The 22730-nt window shown below is 41.5% G+C and overlaps 1 protein-coding gene across 8 annotated transcripts in view; it reads right to left on the bottom strand.

The window, feature by feature from the left end:
• The window catches only part of AKAP13 (A-kinase anchoring protein 13), a 139033-nt gene that overhangs the window by 87514 nt on the left and 28789 nt on the right, over nucleotides 1–22730 (bottom strand). For all 8 annotated transcript variants that reach the window (XM_072148544.1, XM_072148543.1, XM_072148546.1 and 5 more), the window contains exons 3-5: nucleotides 18347–18494; nucleotides 10373–10669; nucleotides 4010–4193 (exon numbers count right to left, since the gene is read on the bottom strand). In XM_072148544.1, the coding sequence (XP_072004645.1) occupies nucleotides 4010–4193; nucleotides 10373–10669; nucleotides 18347–18494 (629 nt within the window). The remainder of the gene's footprint in view (nucleotides 1–4009; nucleotides 4194–10372; nucleotides 10670–18346; nucleotides 18495–22730) is intronic.

Raw genomic sequence — 22730 nt, forward strand, 5'->3', positions numbered from 1 at the left:
GCTGATCTAAGTTCAGGGCCGTGTGCACACAGCAGGCGATCGCTCCCCCCTCCTTAGCCAAAACCTAATGGACGTAATCAGTATTTAGAAAAGGCAACGCGGGTCACTCCCATAGCAACTCTGCCGTCCCCTCCCGATGGCTGAGCCACACTAAGCAGCTATGGAAACAGGTAAGGAAACAAACGCTCGGAAAACAACTGGCCCAATAAGTGGTTTTATTCTTTCACTAAGGTTGGATCAAGCTCCGAGGTGAAGAACTTTGATCAGCTAAACCAAAGGTAATTGTGCGTGAAGTGCAGATATATCTGCTATTCCTCACAAAGGGAAGCGACAGAATTAGCATCTGCCATTACTGTGTTGTTTGAATACAAATTAAGTTACTCAAATGTGAAGGCGAAGAAAACAAATTCATTCAAAGAGGAGAGAACAATGAGGTTATAATCCGGGAATACACGTCAATAACAGAATGGAGATTATACAGAGAGAAGGGCCCCATACATCTCCTGGCTGCATGTACTCCAAGTAATGACAATATCTGTTCTTCTACGTCTGTACTACTGCTCCTCTGTTATTCCTACTATAAGAATATTAATTTGATGAGTGATAATAATTTTATTATCTCACCTTCTTACCCTCCCCCTCTGTTTCCTCACCATGGTTTAATCTCACACAGTTGGAGGGGGAAGTGCACAGTGTAACATTCTGTGAAGCTACAGCACAGAGGTGCTCTGGTTAAACCCCAAGAGCCCTTTAGGCGAATTAGCATTATTTTAAAAGTTGATTTTAAAAGGAAGGAGGCCATGGATAACAAATATGAATCGATTACCACAATCATGTTGCTTTTCTTTTCAGTAGTTCAAATCAAAAAGTGAAACTTTTAAAAGGGGTTTTCCCATTAAATAAATTAGGCCATATCCACAGGATAGGGCCTACCTTGCTGATCGTTGGGGGTCTCAGTGATAGGACCCGCACAGATCACTAGAATGAGGGGTCTGATGTTGTGGGATAGCAGGCTTCAGCTCGTCTGCATGTTCAGTCTGGTGTCTTTCTATATGGTATTGTCAAGAAGAAGATGATGATTCTCAGGCAATTGTAATAAAGCACAGCGTTAGGTGCCATTCACACACATGTATGGTGGGCATATATGCGGCCGATATATGTCCCCCATGCACTTCTATGGGCTCACGACCCTGTACGTGCGGCACCGTACCGCTCCGTAGCCCATAGAAAGATAGGAGATGTCCTATCTTTCTACCTGATATGGCGCCGTGCGCTGTATATTCCTATGGAGGGGGGCGGGGTGAGCTGTGCTCATCCCCTGCTCCTCTCCGCAGCGCCGATGTATGCCCGCCTTACTACGGTACGGCGGGCATACATCGTGTGAATGTAGCCTTACTGTGGTTATTAAACCAGGTATTGGTACTTGCGGTAGTGAGGCAGTGAGGACAGGAACAAAGTGCTGCTGAAAATGAAATTCCATATGTCACATGAAGTGCTCTAGAATTTAGCACTAGATGCTGCGCTGACTTTGGTCTTGATAAAACACATGGACCTACACCAGAAGATGACATGGCTCCCCAAACCATCACTGATTGTGGAAACTTCACACTAGATCTCAAGCAACCTGGATTCTGCCGCTCCACTCTTCCTATAGACTTTGATTTTCCAAATGGAATGCAAAATTTAGTTTTGTCTGAAAAGAAGCACCTAGGATTCACTGATCTACAATCCAGTTGTTTTTCTCCTTGTCCCAGATAAGATGCTTCCGGCGTTGTCTATTGGTCAGGAGTCGATGAGACATGGAAGGTGACACTTGCAGCCCATGTACTGGAAACATCCGTGTGTGATGGCATTTGAAGCACTGACTCCAGCAGCAGTCTAATCCTTGTGAATCTCCTCAAAATTTTTGAATGGCCTTTTCTTAACAAACTTTTTCCTTCTACTCAACTTTTCATTATTATGCTTTTATACAGCATTTTATAAAACATCCAGCTGCTTTAGCAATGACCTTTTGTGGCTTAGCCTCCCCGTGGAGTGTGTCAATGACGGCTTCCTGGACATCGGTCAAGTAAACAGTCTTCCCCATGATTGTGTCGCTTACTGAACTAGACTATGGGTGGTGGCACACATTGCGTTTTGAACCCGTTTTTAAGCCCTTTTAAGCAGTCTGTTAAAAAATGCATGCGTTTTCTGAAAACGCATGTATTTTTGACCGTTTTCCCAATTATCTTAACTAAGATAATTGGAAAACTGACAAAAACGGTCAAAAAATTTATGAGATTTTAAAAACTGCATGCATTTTTTAATGGACTGCTTAAAAACGGCCGAAAAAATGGTTCAAAACGCTAACGTGTGCCACCACTCTAAGGGACCTTTTAAAATGCATAGGAAGCCTTTGCAGGTGTTTTGGATTAATTAGTCCAAGATAATGACATTTGGGTGTTCCTTGGCTCTGAGGGCGCATCCACACGTTCAGTTTTTCAGATGCAGTATTTGAAGCAAAAAGCAGGTGTGGAATATAATGGGCGAGACCAATAACTTAAAGGTGCTGCCTGTCCTCCTACTTTTACGCCATTCCTGGCTTGGACATCAAAAACTGCATCTGAAAAACTGAACGTGTGGATGCACTCTAAGGATGCATCCATAACGCCACATGTGAACGCAACCTCAGGATAGTGTCACACAATTGCATTTTGATAGCATTTTTTTTTAAAAATTAAAACACACTGGGCCGTGCTGTGGCCCACTGCATATGCATTTTTATGCAAACGCATGCACTCGTCAATCAGCACCCAGTGTCTTGTATTTAGACAATACAAGACACCGGGTGCTGATTGCCGATTGTATGAGTTTGCATACAAACATATGTGATCGGCAATGGCCCAGCCCAGTGAGTTTTGATTCCCTCACAAAAATGGAAACAAAATGTGAACGTGTGACAGCATCTTTAGACGTAATCATCAACATTAACATTAATAAACCTTGTAAAAGTTCACTCTGTTTGTAATGACTATTATATGAGTTTCACTTTTTGAATTTAATTACTGCTGGTATTTTAATTACTTGAGAAGCACTTGTAAAATATGATGCTATTACTGCACGGAAGTGTAATATGGTTTTTTTTATACATACTTCCATTTAAGATATCAAAGTTCTTCTCTTGAAAATATGATGTTACGATAAAGCCTTAGGGTGGACTTTGAGTTGTAGAAAATTTACATTTCCTGCTTCACCCACAAGGAAGGTAGCAAAACAAGCAATTGGTTAAAATGCCACTAAATTACCCATGAGATCACCACTGGCAAGCGATACGGGTGTTTCAGACATACCAGGAAACAGACAGCTACAGAGTGCAAGGAGGAAGAGGTTTATATGGAAGATACAATTTCATTTTTCTAATGTATATACGTTATTCTCCTAAGATATTCAGAACAATTTACCAACCAAGTAAAAAGCACGTGGAACCCCATAAAGGTATCAAAAAACCTTTCCAATAATAGCTAATATGCGAATAGCTGAGCCGAGGTCTAAGGACACAAGATGACTGGAGAAAGTAGTCAGAGGACCCGATCTCAAAGTCCGACATAACAAAACATCAACTCGCCATCGGCTCTGTAAATACTCTGTCTAATTGGAAATAACACTCCATTCTTAACATTAATTGGCCCTTGATGTGTTGTATGGCAATAAAGAACGATGATAGAAGAAAACTGAAGAACCCACAGAAACCTGAACTCTACCCCCAATGCTGTGCTTTGAATATTGGATTCCACCTAAGAGTCATATTCTCCATGTGGATGACAATTCTTATTTTACCATTATAAAAGACAAACTTAAAATTTGTCCCTCATTTTAGGTTACACTCCCAAACAAAATTTTGGCCAAACGTACCACATATGAAAAGTGAAGGAAGAATAGGCGCATGTCAGATTCTTATTCACATCATTAGGACCATTAGGACCAGTCCTATTAATGTGAGTGCATAGTAAACGGATATGAAATCACATACTCTGTTAACAGTTGGTGCAGTTTCAGGAAACCTCGCTCCAATGCCAGGGTTACAGGCGTGGCTCCGTCACTATTGGGAATGGCCAAGGATGTTCTCCCTCCTGGTTGCTCCAAAAGAAACTTTGACAATGCACAGAGGCCAAGCCTTGCAGCAAAGTGCAGTAATGTCTCCTGCCCCGCAGCATCTGAAATACAAACACAAGGACATCAGTATCTGGCAATCTATATGAACAATGCAGAACTCAAGTACAGGCGATTCTCACTGGGAATGGACCACAAGGCCTAAATACAAGCACATTTGAAAATAAGCTTTAATAGGACTTGCTCTTAATTCTTTAAAGAGAACCCTATGGTATGAAATGTCCATTCTAGAATTCTCTCTTTATGTTAAAATATGTCATTTACCTATAATAAATCTTTCAAAGTCATATGAAAATGAATGGAGTAGACATGCCTGAAATGAGTCACTTTCGGAGGCCGAATGGGGAGTGTCACTGCAGCTGCCCATACTGTGAGCTTCATATTATATATATGCTTTTTGTGATTTGCGAGAGATGGTGTGATATGAAAGATGTGAAACCATCTTTAATAGGATACCAAGAACATGATTCTAGGTACCATAGATCCTAATCTAGGGGAATCTGAAGAGAGACTCCTCTTTCAGCCTCTCAGTGTGACTCATTTAAGGGAAAAAACAGACTCTCTTCTCCCTGAGAGGAGTTTAGTGGAATAAAAGCTGGTGACAGGTTCCCTATCTCAGCCAGGTGAAGGCATCTCCACAATAGTCTCATCACCGAGGGTATAGAAGATTGGGGCTCACTCTCCTCTGCGTCCGGTTCAGTTAAAATGGAGATGCAAGAACATATGGACCAGCATTGAAATTATGACCACGAAAGACAATCCCTTTAAATTCTATACTGATATCCACTCTCAGCAATCACATCGGTGGTGAGATAGATAAATACAATTCAACCATATATTATGATATCCAGTGAAGACCAGGTGCATGGAGTAACCTGATGTGTATTCCTAGAAAATCTACACCATAAACATGTATACACATATATAGCTTCTTATTGCCTTATGTTTACATGCATTCGTCCTTCATACACAGTAATAATCAATACAAAGGGTTAAAAATGATATCATTCCTTCATATCCCTTCCTTTCTGGCAGAAGACTTGTACTTTGACACTTCACCTTTCCCTCTTTTACACTTTTTATTTCTATCCAGTTCCTTGTATCTCCATTTATGGATGAATCAACAATTACCTTCTGCGGCTTCTTGACTTCTTTTTCTCTTACCCATCTATTACATTGGTAAGTGGATCTGCTTTAGGGATATTAAAATCAAAATCCATCATGACAAACCAGGGACACTTACTCAGAGGCACTGTGACTGTGGTAATAGTGTAATATTTGTTAGCCTTCTTCCTTCTAAAGCCAACTTTTAATGCCAGAAGGACTCTAGGAAACATTACCAGAGCCCCTCCATGCTGCAGCTTCACAGGCTGTTACACAGTCTCCCCCTCACCCTGCTCGGCTCTTCCTCCTCCTTCTGGGTGATGTAATCTCACCGCAGCAGAGGAAATTTTAACACACAGTGGGAGGGGAAGTTGGACAGAGCTGCTGCAGAGTGTAACAGCCTGTGAAGCTGCAGCTTAGAGGGTTTCTGGTAACCCTCCTGAGCCCTTCAAGGTCATTAGTATAATTTATAAACTTAATAATTTTAGACGAAAGGAGGCCATGGATAACAAATATAATATTACCACAGTCAAAGTGCCTGCTTGATTTTGAAGGTAGAGTTACTGTCAAGACTGTCAAACTTATAATTCTCATTTAAATATTTTATTAATGCTTTTTTACATTGTCAATTTAGAAGATTGGTCTGTACAAAAATATGTTTTCCAGGTCATTTAGTGGTGCAAACAAGAAGTAATGGTAAACTCCATATCATAGGGCAGTGATTTTCAACCAGTGTGCCGTGGCACACTAGTGTGCCGCGACACATGGTTGGGTGTGCCGCGGGGAAAGTTCCCCAAACTATGGTGCCCCCCGTGTTTTGTTTCCCAGCAATGCGCAGCGATGCGCAGTCACGGCTTCTTACAATGTAGGAGACGTGTACAATAACACATGCGCAAGCTTTGAACCTCGTGCGACAAAATGACGTCACCGAGGCCAGCGCATCATCCTGAGAGCGGAGAGACTCTCGCATTTGCCCACCGCCAAGGTAATGCCCACCAATAATGCTGACTATATCAGGTTTTGCCTGAGTATATGAACTGTTGGCAGAATACTCTATACTGCTGGTACTTTTAGTACTCCAGCAGTATACTGCATATAACAATGAGAAATACTATAGTCATGAGGCTGGAGTACTACAAGTACCAGCTCATATGCTGAGTATATGAGCTGGCACTCGTACTCTGGCCTCATGGCCATAGTACTTCGCATTAGCACCATATACTAAAAACAGGGAGAAACTGAGAACTGTTGAGGAAGAGCTTCGTGTGTGTCTTTCCACCATTCCTGCCAGGATATCCCTTTTGTGTTTATCGAAACAGGCCCAGGTTTCACACTGAGTAAGTAAAATAAATTTAGAATCTATATTATTAACTATATGTATAATATGACTGTTTTAGTGTTATTTTGTGCTATTTTGGTGGTGTGCCCCAGAATTTTCTAAGTATAAAAAGTGTGCCGCAGCTCAAAAAAGGTTGAAAATCACTGTCATAGGGAGTGTCCATTGCAGAATTATCTAGAAATGTTCTTCAAATCCACATACTTTTTATAAAGAAAATTCCTTCCAAAGAACATTTTATCCCATCACTGTAGCACAGAATCCTAGAGACGACGGCTTAGATGGGGACTAGGGATAACAAAGACAGAAATATATTTTACGATCTGCCTTCCTCCAGGCTCACCTGTGTATTCTGAACAGTGGCCAGCACTATAAGCGTTCCCATAGAGCAGCCGGTGGGATATCCCGAGTCATGAGACACGTTCCTAATCCGCAGGTCATAGATGGTGCCGGGTACATTGTGCTATTTCTGGGACTAAATGCAGGTCGCTTGTTTGAAACGTCAATCATTTTTTTGCACATGAATAAGTTGCAGTGACTCGGCTCAGCCACTACACCGAGACCGGAGCCGCCTGCTTCCTTTCCAATTCTCTGATTATCAGCCCCTTAAAAAAACAGCTGACTTTAGGGGGTGCTGGATCTATGCTAGACATGGGTCATCAATATTTGTGATCTGGAAAGTGAGCAGGTTCGATTAAACAAAAAGCACCAGGATGTCTGAATGCTCCGTGTCCTCACCGCACAGCGACCGTGCATTATACAAGTCAATGGCGGGCGTGAGATAGCGGAGTTCTTGCACGGTGCAGTAGATGCTAAAAGGATAACTGCAGATAGCTCCAGTTCTGTAGCACATCAAGATTTAGAATAATATTTTTGGAGAACCCTGATGCTTCAGATCTTATCTTTCCGACGTGTGCTTATAACGCATGGCACAGACGTATCCCGCTCTATGCTTATGCAGTGGAATACTTGACTTGAGGAACCCCCTGAATGCGGTGGGAAGAGCGTATATTGGCAGCAGCCGGCGTCTGTCTGCTGCTGATTTTACTAGGGGTTTGCCCTAGATATGTCACTGTCCTAATACGGATGGTGACATTACCAATTCCCCCTCCTGCTGAGCGACATATCCAATCGGCCTGCAATAACCTTAGCACATAGCACATATGCCGCTCAGCAGGATGAAAAGATGTAGTTTTCTACATCTTTCCAGCGGATCCGACGTATAGTGGCGAGGCGGCTGCAACAACTATACCTCCTTCTGCCACTATACAGTGGATACAGGGTATATATAAGACATGATGTGAACCCAGCCTAAATTATGCGAGTACACACACATAAGTAAACCCCTCCTTCTCATGTACTCCACCATACTTACTACACTACGGGATTATTAAATGGCCGATTTTCAATACAGTTGTCAGAGCATACATACTCTGCCTTCTGTTTTCATATGGTTTCTATATACCAATTCTTAAGGCAGGATCTCACAGGCTAATACGTGTTCTGATCCAAGATCTGCAATTGCACATCAGCAACCTTTGAGCAAAAGACAGATATCTGTGCAGAAATCCTTTCAATTGCGAGGCAGAAAGTTTCTGGAGGGTATCTGATAGGGCGGCAAATTATGCTGCTGTATTATGTGTCCCCCCATACGGTCATGTGCGTGAGGCCTCAGAGGAAATCTACCATTTGTTTTTATGCATTGTGAACTAAACAAACTTTGAGAATGCTGTAGCTATACTGTTGCAGAAACATATCTGGTTTAATCACTGACCCCTGTGGTTTCGCGCAAAATACAATTATAAAATTCAGGGCCTTGGGAAAGCTGGGTGAAGACTGCTTGCTGTGCATAAGGACATTACACAGAGTTTCCTCAAATGCCCAGACAGGACTAATCAAACTGAGCTGGATGACTCATACACAGAAGCTGGGGGATGATACAGCGATTGATTACTTCTGCCTGTCAGGGACAACACAGTGATTATTACATCATTCTCTGGAGCAGTGCATAATTAGGGTGAGGAGATGCGCTGGGCCAGCCACAGAAGCGACAGAGCCACATCATCATAATATTATAATTTTTTTATTTCAGCAAAACCATTCAGCTCAGGGATTAAACAAGATTTGTTTTCGCATCAGTGTAGATACAGCATTCTCAAGGTATGTTTGCTTCATAACACATCAAATTAAATGGCAGATTTTCTTTAAAGATGATATCAGTAAGATATTTTTATTCACATCCCATTCTCAGTAAAACTGCTAGAAATCTGCTTAACACTTGCTGTTACTCATGAAGCACACACTACAGTCTTTCTTATCGGAGCGGTTTAGCCGGCATGATAAGGGATAATAAGAAGAGATAGTGGAATTTCCCTCTTGTATGATATTTCAAAGAATTTCTTAAATTTGCTTAAACTTTTCATTTGAAATTGCAAAAATAGCTTTTTACAGTGGATTCCAAAAATGGAACATTTTTACTCACACCGAAGAGAGGTGTTTACAGCCAATCAAGACAATATTCACCCATATATACTTGACCACAGAAGCAGATTTTGCACTTGCACCATGAGGGGTCTACAATATATGGCGAAGGTTGTGTCTGTTTTTCTCCTAGTGGGAGATCTACAAGTCTTGTAAATTATGGCTCCCGGTGCTGGTGATTTGCTTGTTTTAAGTGTCCTTGGCGGTCTTGTATTGTTGTGATGTGCAGCCGCCTCACAGATGCCGAGTTCAAGGAGAGTGGGGAAATGGGAGCCCGGGCTGTTTAGACAGCTGAACTGGTGTACACTGACAAATGTGTTTAATGCGTCTGGTGACAGAAACCACCCACTGGATTTGTGCTCGGTACAAGATACTGGAATCATTTAAGAGATAATAAATTATTTCCCTCTCTGAATGCAGAGGCCGTGACAGTAAGAGCTTTAAATATCCTTTACAAATGTGCGGGGGCAGAGAAAGCCCCACCGGTTCTTATTACATCCCTGGGCTGAGGAGCAAGAGAAGACATTGCACCTGCACAGACTGTGTATATAGGACGTGTAAAGAGGGGCAAGCACAAGAGGAAGTAGCAAAAAGCTCTGATATAGAACAGTCACCAAACCACCAAATTATCTAGCGGTTGTGTCACAGCTGGAGAACCACCAAACTAGAGCAACCACAAAGAAGAAGAAGGAGGATTGATGTCCGTACATGTGAAACCCAGAGAGGCCTGTGTAATAATTCAGGTCAGGTCAGGTGGAAGTTAGATAGATGATAAAACTGAGATAAATTAGGTCTAAAAAAAATGGGACATTTAAATTTAGCATTGGCCACGCATGTGCCATGCCAACATGGAGGACCGATGGGCACAACCAAGGCAAGCATCTCCATTTGTACCATAGTCACTAAAGTTGTAGGGTTCATAAGTGACCACCATTCAATGTCTCCAGAAATGGGGGCGTCTAGACACCTATTTTGGTAACCAGTAGAGGCCACATTACACAAGCTTTCATCACCTATCTTCTGGCAAACAATGTTGACAAGCCAGAAAACAACCTTTAAGCCTCTGTGTTTAGAACTACATAGTCTTAAATATAAAGGCATAATAACCAAATTTGGTGGAAATAGGAGAAATGCCAACGCCTCAACATATTTAGGAGAGGAACTTCTGTTGTTAGAATCAGTAGCACAGACTTGCATGATAGACTTGTAACTTACCTTGTGCACTCAATGGTCTATCTTTTCAGCATATCACCTGCAAAATATTTAAAGGACATCTACAGCAGTAACCCCAATGATCATTACCTGTTATACTTGAAGATTCTCCCAAAACGTTCCATCCACTAGGTAACCGTAAATGTCGAAAAGCCAATGTGATCTTCTTATCCAGTACGACTGCATCTCGTGGAGTTGACCTTGATTTATTCAAGAAAAACTTTGCAAAGAGCAGCGCTTGCTGGTTACCAACGCTGGATGCCAAAAACTGAGCAGATTCGTAGGCTTCGTCCTTAATGAACTCAAAGTCCTCCTGTGCTACGATGGCAGACAGTCCCTTCTTAGATATGAACAATAGGACCTTTACTTGCTCACAGCAGTCATGTCCTACGGTACACAAATGTAATAAAAAGTATTACAGTAAAGGCATATAACATATCACTTTTTCACCCAAATAATAACAGTCTGCATTTGTGTGTTTATATTCTGGATGTCAATGGATGAAGGCAGGATACACAGATCTCCGTGTATATATTACGGAGCTTAACGCACTGACTGGAAACAGGATTTCACCTCTGAGCAGCAGAATAAGACAAAAACAAAACTTTCAATGCACAGATAAAATATAGAACTATCTTGCAACATCAGTTTTCCAGGATATTCATCTGTTAGACTCCGCGCTCTCTCTAGCACCTTCTATATGAAGATGTGGTTTGCCACTTGTGCCCTTTAGCGTTATCACTTGTTGGCACGGCCGTCAGTACCAGCTGCTTGTCCTCAAACACACATAAAGACACAACTACTAGGATTAATAACGCATCTGCCTTTGTGTTGGAAGATGGACATTTTGAAAGCATTAGTGGGTACCGGACGCTAGTATTAGAGTGCACCTCACTAGCTCCTCAGGTATAAAAGTTCTTCATGTGGCTTATTTTAAAATCCCACACCTTCATACAACAAGCACAATAGGAATTGTAAAGATAGCCATATGCATCAAGTAAAAGTTGGTTGATGGGTGCAGAAAAGTACTCTAAAGTTAGACAGTTACCCATCAATCAACTATTATATATCATCAATCTTCATAGATACGCACTACTTCTCATGGTGGCATAGTCAATGAATGTAAATTCTGTTCCAAGAAACCCTCATATAAGGCATAAGCCATTTTACTGCATGGTTGACAAAAGAGACAATGACAGCATGTTATAGAGCAGTAGTACCTAAGTATATTGATTTACAGTTTTATGTGGAAATATTTATCATAACTGATCATTTATCCATTCATAGGGCTGGATTCACACCTTGTCTCCTTACAACAGAGTACAGACATGTCCCGCTGTATGCCTATACGTTGCCCAGTGGTCCCCCTGAAAGTGGGAGAAGGAGTGACAATCAGTAGCAGCCAAGGATTAGCTGCTGCCAATGTTCAAGGTGATGTCACTGTCGTTATATGAACAGTGATATCCCTGGGAAACCCCTCTGAGTGTACGCTCAGTGTAGGCTGGGGCAGATTCACTACTGCTGCATCCGTCCCATATATGCTTTAATGGCCTCCACTGAGTGTACACTTCGCTCAGCAAGAGGGACCGTGATTGAAAGATCTAGCTCGCCCAGATTTTTCGTCCGGTTTTGGAACACAAAATACGACGTTTACTGTGCAGATGGAGGCAAAAACTGCCAGTATAAGTCTATGGGCATGCTCAGCGTATACACTGGGAAAGCTCTATACCCTCGGCATATTAAAAGGACAAAAGGTGAATGTAGCCTAACTGTGTTCCATTTTTATTCTGAGAATTTATAGGGGGTTTCCCATCAATCATGGAGGGTTATCAGTCACTCAAGGAACACATATGGCTTTGTGGGAGAATATTTTGCATAACTTGTAATTTTAAAGTTGAAAAGTTTAAGGTGTTCCTTGAGTGACTGCTCAGCCGCTCCTGTTCTATAAGATGCATCCTGCAGAATTCATAACGTTTTCATGGTGAGATGATCCCTTTAATTCCTACACATGCATATAGACAATGTGACAATATGGACCCAGCAGCATCACAGAAAAAATCTGGGGGGAGAGAGTATTTTCACATATAGATGACACTATGCAATGTCATTATGCCTAAATAGAACCTAATCTTTAATCCAATTACAAGTGAGCAGCTGCTGGATCCCTCCGTGCTACAAGGAGTGAGAACTGGAAAAGCGGAGCCCACACTGGCAGTTTATTAGTAAAGTGGATCGTACAGAGTTAGCTCGCCATATACCCTGCTGTGAAGTCAGGAATCAGCTCAGCGCCATTACATCACATATAATACTAGGAAATGGATGACTGGGGCTTATCCAAGGGATAAAACAATCCATGTAACAATAGAAGGTGAGCACTACAAAGTATTCAGCATGTACACTCACCGGCCACTTTATTAGGTACACCTGTCCAACTGCTCGTTAACACTTAATTTCTAATCAGCCAATCACATGGCGGCAACTCAGTGCATTTAGGCATGTAGACATGGTCCAGACAATCTCCTGCAGTTCAAACCGAGCATCAGTATGGGGAAGAAAGGTGATTTGAGGCCTTTGAACGTGGCATGGTTGTTGGTGCCAGAAGGGCTGGTCTGAGTATTTCAGAAACTGCTGATCTACTGGGATTTTCACGCACAACCATCTCTAGGGTTTACAGAGAATGGTTCGAAAAAGAAAAAACATCCAGTGAGCGGCAGTTCTGTGGGCGGAAATGCCTTGTTGATGCCAGAGGTCAGAGGAGAATGGGCAGACTGGTTCGAGCTGATAGAAAAGGCAACAGTGACTCAAATTGCCACCCGTTACAACCAAGGTAGGCAGAAGAGCATCTCTGAACGCACAGTACGTCGAACCTTGAGGCAGATGGGCTACAGCAGCAGAAGACCACACCGGGTGCCACTCCTTTCAGCTAAGAACAGGAAACGGAGGCTACAATTTGCACAAGCTCATCGAAATTGGACAGTAGAAGATTGGAAAAATGTTGCCTGGTCTGATGAGTCTCGATTTCTGCTGCAACATTCGGATGGTAGGGTCAGAATTTGGCGTCAACAACATGAAAGCATGGATCCATCCTGCCTTGTATCAACGGTTCAGGCTGGTGGTGGTGGTGTCATGGTGTGGGGAATATTTTCTTGGCACTCTTTGGGCCCCTTGGTACCAATTGAGCATCGTTGCAACGCCACAGCCTACCTGAGTATTGTTGCTGGCCATGTCCATCCCTTTATGACCACAATGTACCCTGTAACATCTGATGGCTACTTTCAGCAGGATAATGCGCCATGTCATAAAGCTGGAATCATCTCAGACTGGTTTCTTGAACATGACAATGAGGTCACTGGACTCAAATGGCCTCCACAGTCACCAGATCTCAATCCAATAGAGCATCTTTGGGATGTGGTGGAACGGGAGATTCGCATCATGGATGTGCAGCCGACAAATCTGCGGCAACTGTGTGATGCCATCATGTCAATATGGACCAAAATCTCTGAGGAATGCTTCCAGCACCTTGTTGAATCTATGCCACGGAGAATTGAGGCAGTTCTGAAGGCAAAAGGGGGTCCAACCCATTACTAGCATGGTGTACCTAATAAAGTGGCCGGTGAGTGTATTTTACAATACAAAACGAAAGTAAATCACAAGTTTTAATGTCTGCAGTGGATATGCAACTTTCTAGTTAAAACATCCTACAAAAGTTGCAAATTTCCACAACTAGTTCCCAAGTTTTTCCTATGCAAGGAGGGATCTGTAGTAGATTTGGACCTAAATTTGCAATTCCATTATAAAGTCACATTTCCGACCGGCTGGGGGTGTTGGGTGATATGTTATGTGGTGTCTGTCTTGCCAGATAGCTGGCCTATTGGTCTATGTCATTATGTACCTATAAAATGTATGTGCCGTTTACGTGAAACCTTATTGTTTCTGAAAAAACACAAAATTATCAATAAAAATGTTTTGATAAAAAAAAAAAAAAATAAAGTCACATTTCATAAATCAGTCGAGCAGGTTTCTTGTAAAAATGAGCAGAAAAGAGTCATATTCTCACCTGAGATTAATCCAGGTTAGAGCTTGCAGGGGAAGTGTCACTTCTGGCTCTGTAGCATACAGAACCACAAACCTGTCCCAAGCCAAAATATTTTTTTCTTTAATATTCTAGGTACTAAAAAACCAAAGAATGGAACATGAAATTTGATGCTCCCCCTTGGTGCCTCTAAACCCGACACATCTCAGGCTAAATCTAACTCTTCTCTGCTCATTTTCACATGACCTTGGAGGGGAATACCTTATCTCAGAGGGACAGTAATTTAGAGGAGCAAATGCTGGCGACAGGTTTTCTTTAGAGGGGTCTGTCAATTTGCTTGTTAACCATTTCCAGGGCCAAATAGAAGAATTAAAATGTAAATTCCCTGTAATTCCGCAGCAATAAAAAACTATAGCAATGTATATACTATATATAGATATATAAATCTAAGTGTATGTATCATTCATATATATATTTAGACACACATACTAACGTGTAAAACAGCGCTAGACAAGGAGGTCCATGTGAACACAATACTAGGCAACCTAGTGTTTTAGAAACTGTGGTTTGTTTCTAGCATGTGCTACATTTCTGCACAGTCCTGCAAATCCACACATTAATCGTGGGTGCGAAATATGTACAAGTGACCAAGGGTACAGCAAATCTGACCACAAGTCCGCTACGTATACGTAGTAAGAGATAAATCCTCTATATTAGCAGAAGTCACAACCCATGCCACAAGCCTGCCAAGGCCTCAGATTTACAACAAAATCCATCATCTAATTATCATCCAAGAGACCAAGAAACTATGACCAATCCAGAGATACAAGCCTAGGAGGCTATGCCGTCAGTGATTATACATAGAAACTATAATACATGAGGCTGATGTATGAAAACAGTCCAAAATAAACCTCTGTTACACATAGCAACCAGCCAATGCATTGTACAAATAAGTGTTGGCAATGGTGACTGAGGTACTTTATTTTATTTGGTTTTATGTAGTCTGGGTGATGGTCAACCACCTACATCTAAAAGGGTAGTAGACTGGGAAGATAGTCTAATGTGCACAAGTAAGACCTTAGTGACACTGACATTGGCCAAAATGTGGACGGTAAGACAGCTGGGCCAAAGCACTTCTACATGCAGTGCCTCACCAATAATAGTCAAAGCCCTAAAAATTATACACATAGCAACCAGCCACAGCATTGTAATAAAATAAAAGGTTGGCAATGGTGACTGAGGTACTTATTTTATTTGGTTTTATGTAATCTGGGTGATGTCTACCACCTACCGCTAAAAGGTTGTGGACTGGGAAGATAGTCTAATGTGCACAAGTAAGACCTTCGTGACCTTCACATTGGCCAAAATGTAGACTGTCAAAATAACCGGGTCAAAACGTCTCCAAATTGATTGGTCTTGAGGGGCGCTTTCTACATGCAGTGGCTCACCAATAATAGCCCAAGGCGATAAACTGGCAACAACAGGCTCCTGGGCCCCTGTAGGTTCAATCCATGGATAACTCAATTTCACCATTTGCTAAAAAGATGCCCTTCTAATATATTTGTGTCAGATTCCTCAGGACATATGTAAAGTGTTTTATATGCAGATTTTCCAGGCACATTTTTTTCCCTATTTATCAAATCCTTGAGGAGTCTGTGCTTGAGAAAGGCACAAGTCGGATCTACACAATGCTTTAATGTTATGGCCGATCAATAGAAGTCATTAGAAAACATTTATTATCTTTATACATAGACAATAATAAAACAACAAGTAAAGTTTCCAGATAAATGTAATAAATTCTTTGCCGCAATGACAATCTGGTTAACATCTGTCACAGTAAAAGGACATGTGGTTTTAGTGTTTTGTGGGTTTAGTGTTCTGTAAAGATAGGAGCCGCTGCTGCCTGTGAGAGATAAACACCTGACTAATAAATAATAACTGATACAACTGTTACGCATCTTGTGTGATTGAGGACCGGGACAATGACCTGAACTGGCATCAGGCAGGGAGGTAAAAGCACAGATACAAGGACACCTGACCCGAAATCTCAACAACACTGCAATTGAAATGTACAATAAAACATACCATGAGACCACAGACTTCACTACAGCGTGGCGGGAAAAAGAGAATAAGAGACTAATGTATAAAGACATGTCCCTGGAGATGCGTTCAAGGATCCGCGATTCACAGGCTGAGTATGTCAGTGTAGATAACAAGAGTAAGACCCAATTATTCTCGATTATAAAAGTGAAAGTCATGTAAGTTTGGGATTTAGCTTCCTTCACGACTGATGGTAAAAAATAGTGGTAATATACATCTACATCAGGCCGTTGACCCTGGGCCCAGGAATATTATGAGGACCATAAAGACTATCACTATAAATAATGCATGATAGTAGGGGCCATGGAGGGGGACAGACACCTCCTCCATGCCGGTGTACTTTCTGAAAACTTGCATAGGTTTTATTCACAAAACTAAGCCAGATTGGAAAAAACTACACCAGGTCAGCGGCCGCCCCCGATATGATGGGGGTGGGATTGGCCTGTATCATACGGCAGCATATGATAAATCTCCCCATGTTTGTTCACAGTTTTGGTGCTTTTAGAATTAACATTTGTTTGCCAGTGCATTCATGTTTTTGTGAATAATGTTATTTTTTTACATGTCTAAGGACCAACAGTAATTTCTTTTCTTTTTTTTGGAATACCAGAAAAAGGCTTTACTGCCCATTGTGTATAATGTTTTGCGTCTATCATTATTAAGAACATAACAAAAAATAGAAGCTGCTCTGTGATTGCTTGCTACAGGCAAGAAAGCCGGATTTATATAAAGGATGGGTTAAGTCCACATTCGCACATTGGGGAGATTTATCAGAGGTGACTGAGAGCATAACAGTTGTAGTTTTAATTGGCAACCAATCAGAGCGTAGCTTTCATTTTCCCACAGCTGGTTATAAACGATAAATACGAGCTCTGATTGGATTCTATGGACAACTATAACAGTTTTACCTCAGAAACTTTGATAAATCTCCCCCATTGTGTTCACATTTTGTTTCAGTGTAGACATGAACAAGTGAATCTGAATTCAATTGACAACTATATCCAAAAAACTTGAACACAACACCCAATAGCAGAGCAGTTGAACATTTCAGAGACCGAGTGCCCAAACTACAACCAAAATGCACCTATTTATCAGAAAGTGCCAACACGGCTGTATCTTACTGCTAACTGTTGAACCACATCTTTCAATTGTATTGGCGTCCTAAGGATGTGAATACAGTTGAAAGAAGGAAGTGAAATTCTAATTATCATTGTATCTTCCCTCAAGGTCCATCTGGACAGGAAAAAATCTTAGGCCCCAAAGCAAGAACTCCAACGATAATCCAGGCCTCACTATAACTACTCTTTCCTCCTGGTGTTCCTGGCAGACCACGATTTTTCCCTTTAAAATAGCAATGCACGTGGCACATCTTGGGCAGTCTGGAAGTGCAAGAGGAAGCTGTGGCAGGTAATCTCCGTGCCGGGGGACCAGGCTGGGTGCCCACATAGAAGCTTCTAAGTCCCACCTCAGGCAACTATGCCATAGTTTTTCCACTACTAACCGATAGGAACACCATTTACCACTAATGTATTATGGTAATTTTAAGATTCACTGAACAGAATTGTTGGTGGTTTCTAGATGCACTAATCCAATGTGATCATTGATCGGCTCCCATCTCTGGTTGTACACGCCAGGCCCCAAAGACAAGCCCCAAGGCCGACAGAACAACGACCCCAGCTACTGATTCTTCTGACAGTTTATAAAACATCATATGTTTTCCAGTAATTTTGCAAGAAATCAATGAAAATCAATTAAAGCAGGAGTTGTCCTCACAAACACATGAAATTAATAATGTATATTATTGGCACTGAAAGGGAAGAGGTGATTAAAATTGCATGCAAACCCTTTTAATGTTTTTTAGGATGAAATGAGCAGATATTCGTACACAGGCTAACATCTGAAGTACATGGTATGGGATGGCGGCGGCTTACCTGGGGTGACGGTCTCTAGGGTGGCAGCGTCTACTTTACGGGCACTTGCTAGATGTTTCAGAGTGGAGCCGGCGAACAGCAGGTAGAAGGCAGCATCGTCTTCCAGTTCTCTCTGCTCGGTGAGGCTCACTGTAAGGACACAGTCACCCTGCGTGGGGAACAAAAGCCAGTTAGTAATCCTATCCATTCTCATTATTACTGGCGCTCATCAGCTGCAAGAAAATTATGTGTAAGCCACAGCCATCCTAATATAGAGAGGGAACTACAAGTCATTGTATGTAACTACTACCATATTTCTAGGTAATATTCTTTTTAAAAACCTTTTACACTGTACAAGTTAATGGCTTACCGTCCGGGGCACCCTACAGAAGCATACCTGTATACCAAACAAAATGAGAGATTCGCACAACTTATTGGAGGGATTACATACCACAGCGCTTAGTTGGAGTCCACCATGGTGGTTGCCAGTACAAATGGATAAGAGACAACCACCTACAAGCTTCTGAGCAACAGAGCTGGCTTGATGGCACAGTCACACGTGGCCTCTTAACGCATGCATTTTCATGTTACTATGCATTTTCTAGCTTTGAGGGAGTGTTTACACGTGGCAGAAACGCATGCATTTTCAAACGCATCAGCACAGCTGAAAGGAGGAGATTTGCCCAATAACATAGATAAAACTGCATTGCAATCAGCTTTGAGGTGGTTTTTGGTGTAGTTTTGTTAGCTCATGTCCTCATGTAAATAAGGAGCCTGAAAGGCCACTGGGGGTCTTACCAGAGCCTCTCCATGCTGTAGCTTCACATGCTTGTACACTGTCTCGCCCTCCCCCTGCTCTCTTAGCACTTCCTTGCACACTGTGTAGAATTGTTGGTTGTGAAATATGACACAAAAGCATTTTTCTAGGTACTACAGAGCCGAATACAGGGGTTTTTTGAAGTGACACTTCCCCTACAGCCACTAAACTGGACTCATTTTATGAAATTGAGGTGAGAAGAGTCATATTTGTACATGACTTTGGGGGAGATTTTTTTTTTTTTACAGGTAAATAGATGAGATTTTACATAAAAGAGGAAATTCTAGAAAGTATGTTTAATACCCTACCTAAAAGGGGCTAGTAGCCTAATGGGATTAAACCTGGTAACAGGTTCTCTTTAAAACTACTATACGTCAAGAAACTTGCAATGGAAGGGAGTGTGCGGCAGCAAAGCTAATACAGTCCACAAATGAGAGCAAACATAATAAGGAAAGGTCAGTGTAATCCCCAGCATGATGAATTATACATGTCTCTACCCATTATAAAGAACATCCTCTGTACAACTCTCTCTGACGAGACGCAGCAAATCACCAGTTCTATATCAAATATTTGCATTACCGGGTGACATGAGCGCGGTATAATATATGCTGTAATTTCAGAGATTAGTGGTGGTGCGCCAGCATAGACAGCGCTTCATCTCGGGAAGTAGCACTGACAAATCCTGACTCCAGAAGAGATTATGTGGATAAAGGGACTCGTCAATGCCTGCTACAACATTACATCAATGCTTTTAAAACCAAGAGCAAACAGGATTAATTTGAAATAAAATCTAGCCAAAAAAAGATCCCAATAAATTCAGGCTTTTAATAAAAACTACGCTGGAGGGAATCAGAGGAGCAGATCAAGTATTTCAATCTACTGTGAAGGATTTGCTGAATATTTGTGGAAATGATAACTGACGGAGAAATACAGAACATTTGTCTAATACCGGATCCATAACATAGTGATGGTTGCAAAAATTCCAAACTTGCCGGATTATTGGCAGCAGAATACACACTATTACATCTATTCTAGGACAGGGTGAGGAGTTACTGCAGACCTCTACTTGGGACAATCATAAAGCGTTTCACTTGCATATGATAAAGCAATGTTAAAGATATTTTTTTGCACTTTAGTATTTTATTTTATTTTCCATCCCATCCATTGATGTACTTTATGTGGCAGTGTTACTTTTGTATTGTGTATGTTGTTTCAAAACAAACAAATTGAAAATTAAAAGACCCACTTGAGCCATGAGTGACTACATCTCCCCCATTATGTTTCCTAATGTGTGTTAAAAATACTATATCACATATTTGTGAATTTCAGTGCAAAATCAGGTTGCAAATTGTGAAAAATTTCTGTCCGGTATCGCGACATAGCCCGAGCCTTTGCCAGGGGTCTTCCTAATTGAATGAGAAGAATAAACCTAAAAGCAGCCCCACTGCACAATAAGGGTCTACACTAGGGACAGATTGTGATACATTTCTCATGAGCGTTATAGTTTAGCTGCATCGGATTCCTGACAGAGACACTTTATGGCAATGCAGTAAATATTCAATCAACAACCTGTGACTACATTAGAATCCTAAAATTCCTTACCCATTGCGCTTTATTTCATGCCCTGATCTTCACAGTGACAGTAGTGCCTGCCTCGCGCTCAGACCTCAGGCCGGATTGCTGTATATTTTTACACACACTTCTCTAATCCCTAACAACCATCTGGTATCTTTCAACAAGCTCTTTTGTGAACATCTAGTTAGCAGAGCGAACAAGGCAGGCGAAAACTACTTAATGGAAAACGGCGACGCCCTAAACAAGAACTTCTTATCCTCCCTGTATGTAGAACATACCTAAAAATCATATCACGCTAAAACGCTCCTTAAAATTACAGATGAGACTATGGCTTTTTTTTCCCATTAATTCTTATTTGCTCAAAGTTTCAGATGAAGCGGAAAGTGTAAACAGCTGCCACGTCCGATTGCACAGAGATGAGGAGAATATGCCAAAAATTTGACCCTGTGGCCAAAGGCAGGGGTGCGCAATTTTTCGTACCCAGATCCTGGTATACTGCTGCCCAGCGGATAAAATGACAGCCATAAAGCCTCTCTATACTGAACAATGGGCTTTTGACTGTGCAGCGCAATAGTAAATGATTCACAGACATGACAAAAGTGGCTGTGAATGAGCGAGGAGTGTAAGATTGGATACGCTGAGCTGAGAACATACAGAGCATGCCCTAGTTAATCTGATTTACCATTAAGCTGCCCTGCTGTTTCACTAGCCGGCTTCCTTGGCAGCCAGCATCTCATCTGGTTAGTCTCAACTATTTATATATTTCCGAATGACTTCACCTTTCCTGATATCAAGGAGAGCCCTAAGCACTTGAGATCAGGAGGCAGTGAGCCGGGTCATCCGTACAAGGGAAGGTCAAAGTCATTGTGTGCAGCGTAGGGGACGTAGTGCTCCTTCCACTGACTGATAAGGACTAGGATGGGACTGACCAGACTGATAACGCTCCGGCTATTTTTGTGCTTGAAGATGAGTGGTAAAATGATTTCCTGGGATGCTATTCAGTACGTTCATCATGTCTCATACAATTGTGTCAACTTGGTTACTCTTAGTGCTCATTGGGTTCATAGGGGTCTCACATATCTGCAGTAAGCCTCTGGCAATTTTCTTTGTACCTGCATTGTGCCCATTAGCACATCGGTTTTTGTTCCATGGACCTCCGGCCCATCAGAAAAAAAAAAAAAATGGAGCATGCATATTTTTTTTCACATTTGTGGGCCTCAATAGAGATTTAAAATAAAGAAATTGGGTGGGAGGGCATCTCCAAAATATCTACAAATTAAATCAACACCTAAAAATATTGCAAATAGGTGCCACAATATACACCAACAAAAATGTAATGAAAAAAACTAAACAAGGAGGAGTAAACTTTATTTCAATACATAAGTTAGGCTATCTACACACCACTTTTTCCCCCACATACATTCAGTATATACATCGGGAAAGCTCCTAACTAATACTCTGAGCATATCCATAGGCATATACTGGCAAACGGAGTAATCCTTTTTGGCTCTTTTGCCAATCCGCTGGCTTGGTATTTCCATCCTGCTCCCTCCTGCTGAGCGACGCATGCACTCACATGACGCCATAATAGTCTACGGGGGACAGATGCAAAAAAAAATAAAAATTTGCAAGAAGGATCAATGGATGCCAAATGGAAATCAAAGAAAATAGTTGCAGACATAATATTGGCACAAAACGGGCTAAAAAATGGATGTGTATTGTGTGGACTCCCCAAGGACAGGCCTATAAGAATGAGCCCCATACAGAATTTAGCAGCCCCCGTCGGCAGAAATGCCCATTGTGTAACCTTTTCAACTTCTCAAATGGTTTTGAAAAGATCTCAGAATCAAATTTCAATTAATAAAATAATACAAATTGTTAAATCAGAAACAGAAAGTAGATTAATAAAAATACATTAACAAATATGAGAAGCAAAACTTGGTGTGAAGGAAGTCACATAAACCAAATCCCTTGTATATATCACAGACACTTTACACTGATATCCCTATCTGA

This window comes from Engystomops pustulosus, chromosome 4 (assembly GCF_040894005.1).
Source record: "Engystomops pustulosus chromosome 4, aEngPut4.maternal, whole genome shotgun sequence".
Lineage (NCBI taxonomy): Eukaryota > Metazoa > Chordata > Amphibia > Anura > Leptodactylidae > Engystomops > Engystomops pustulosus.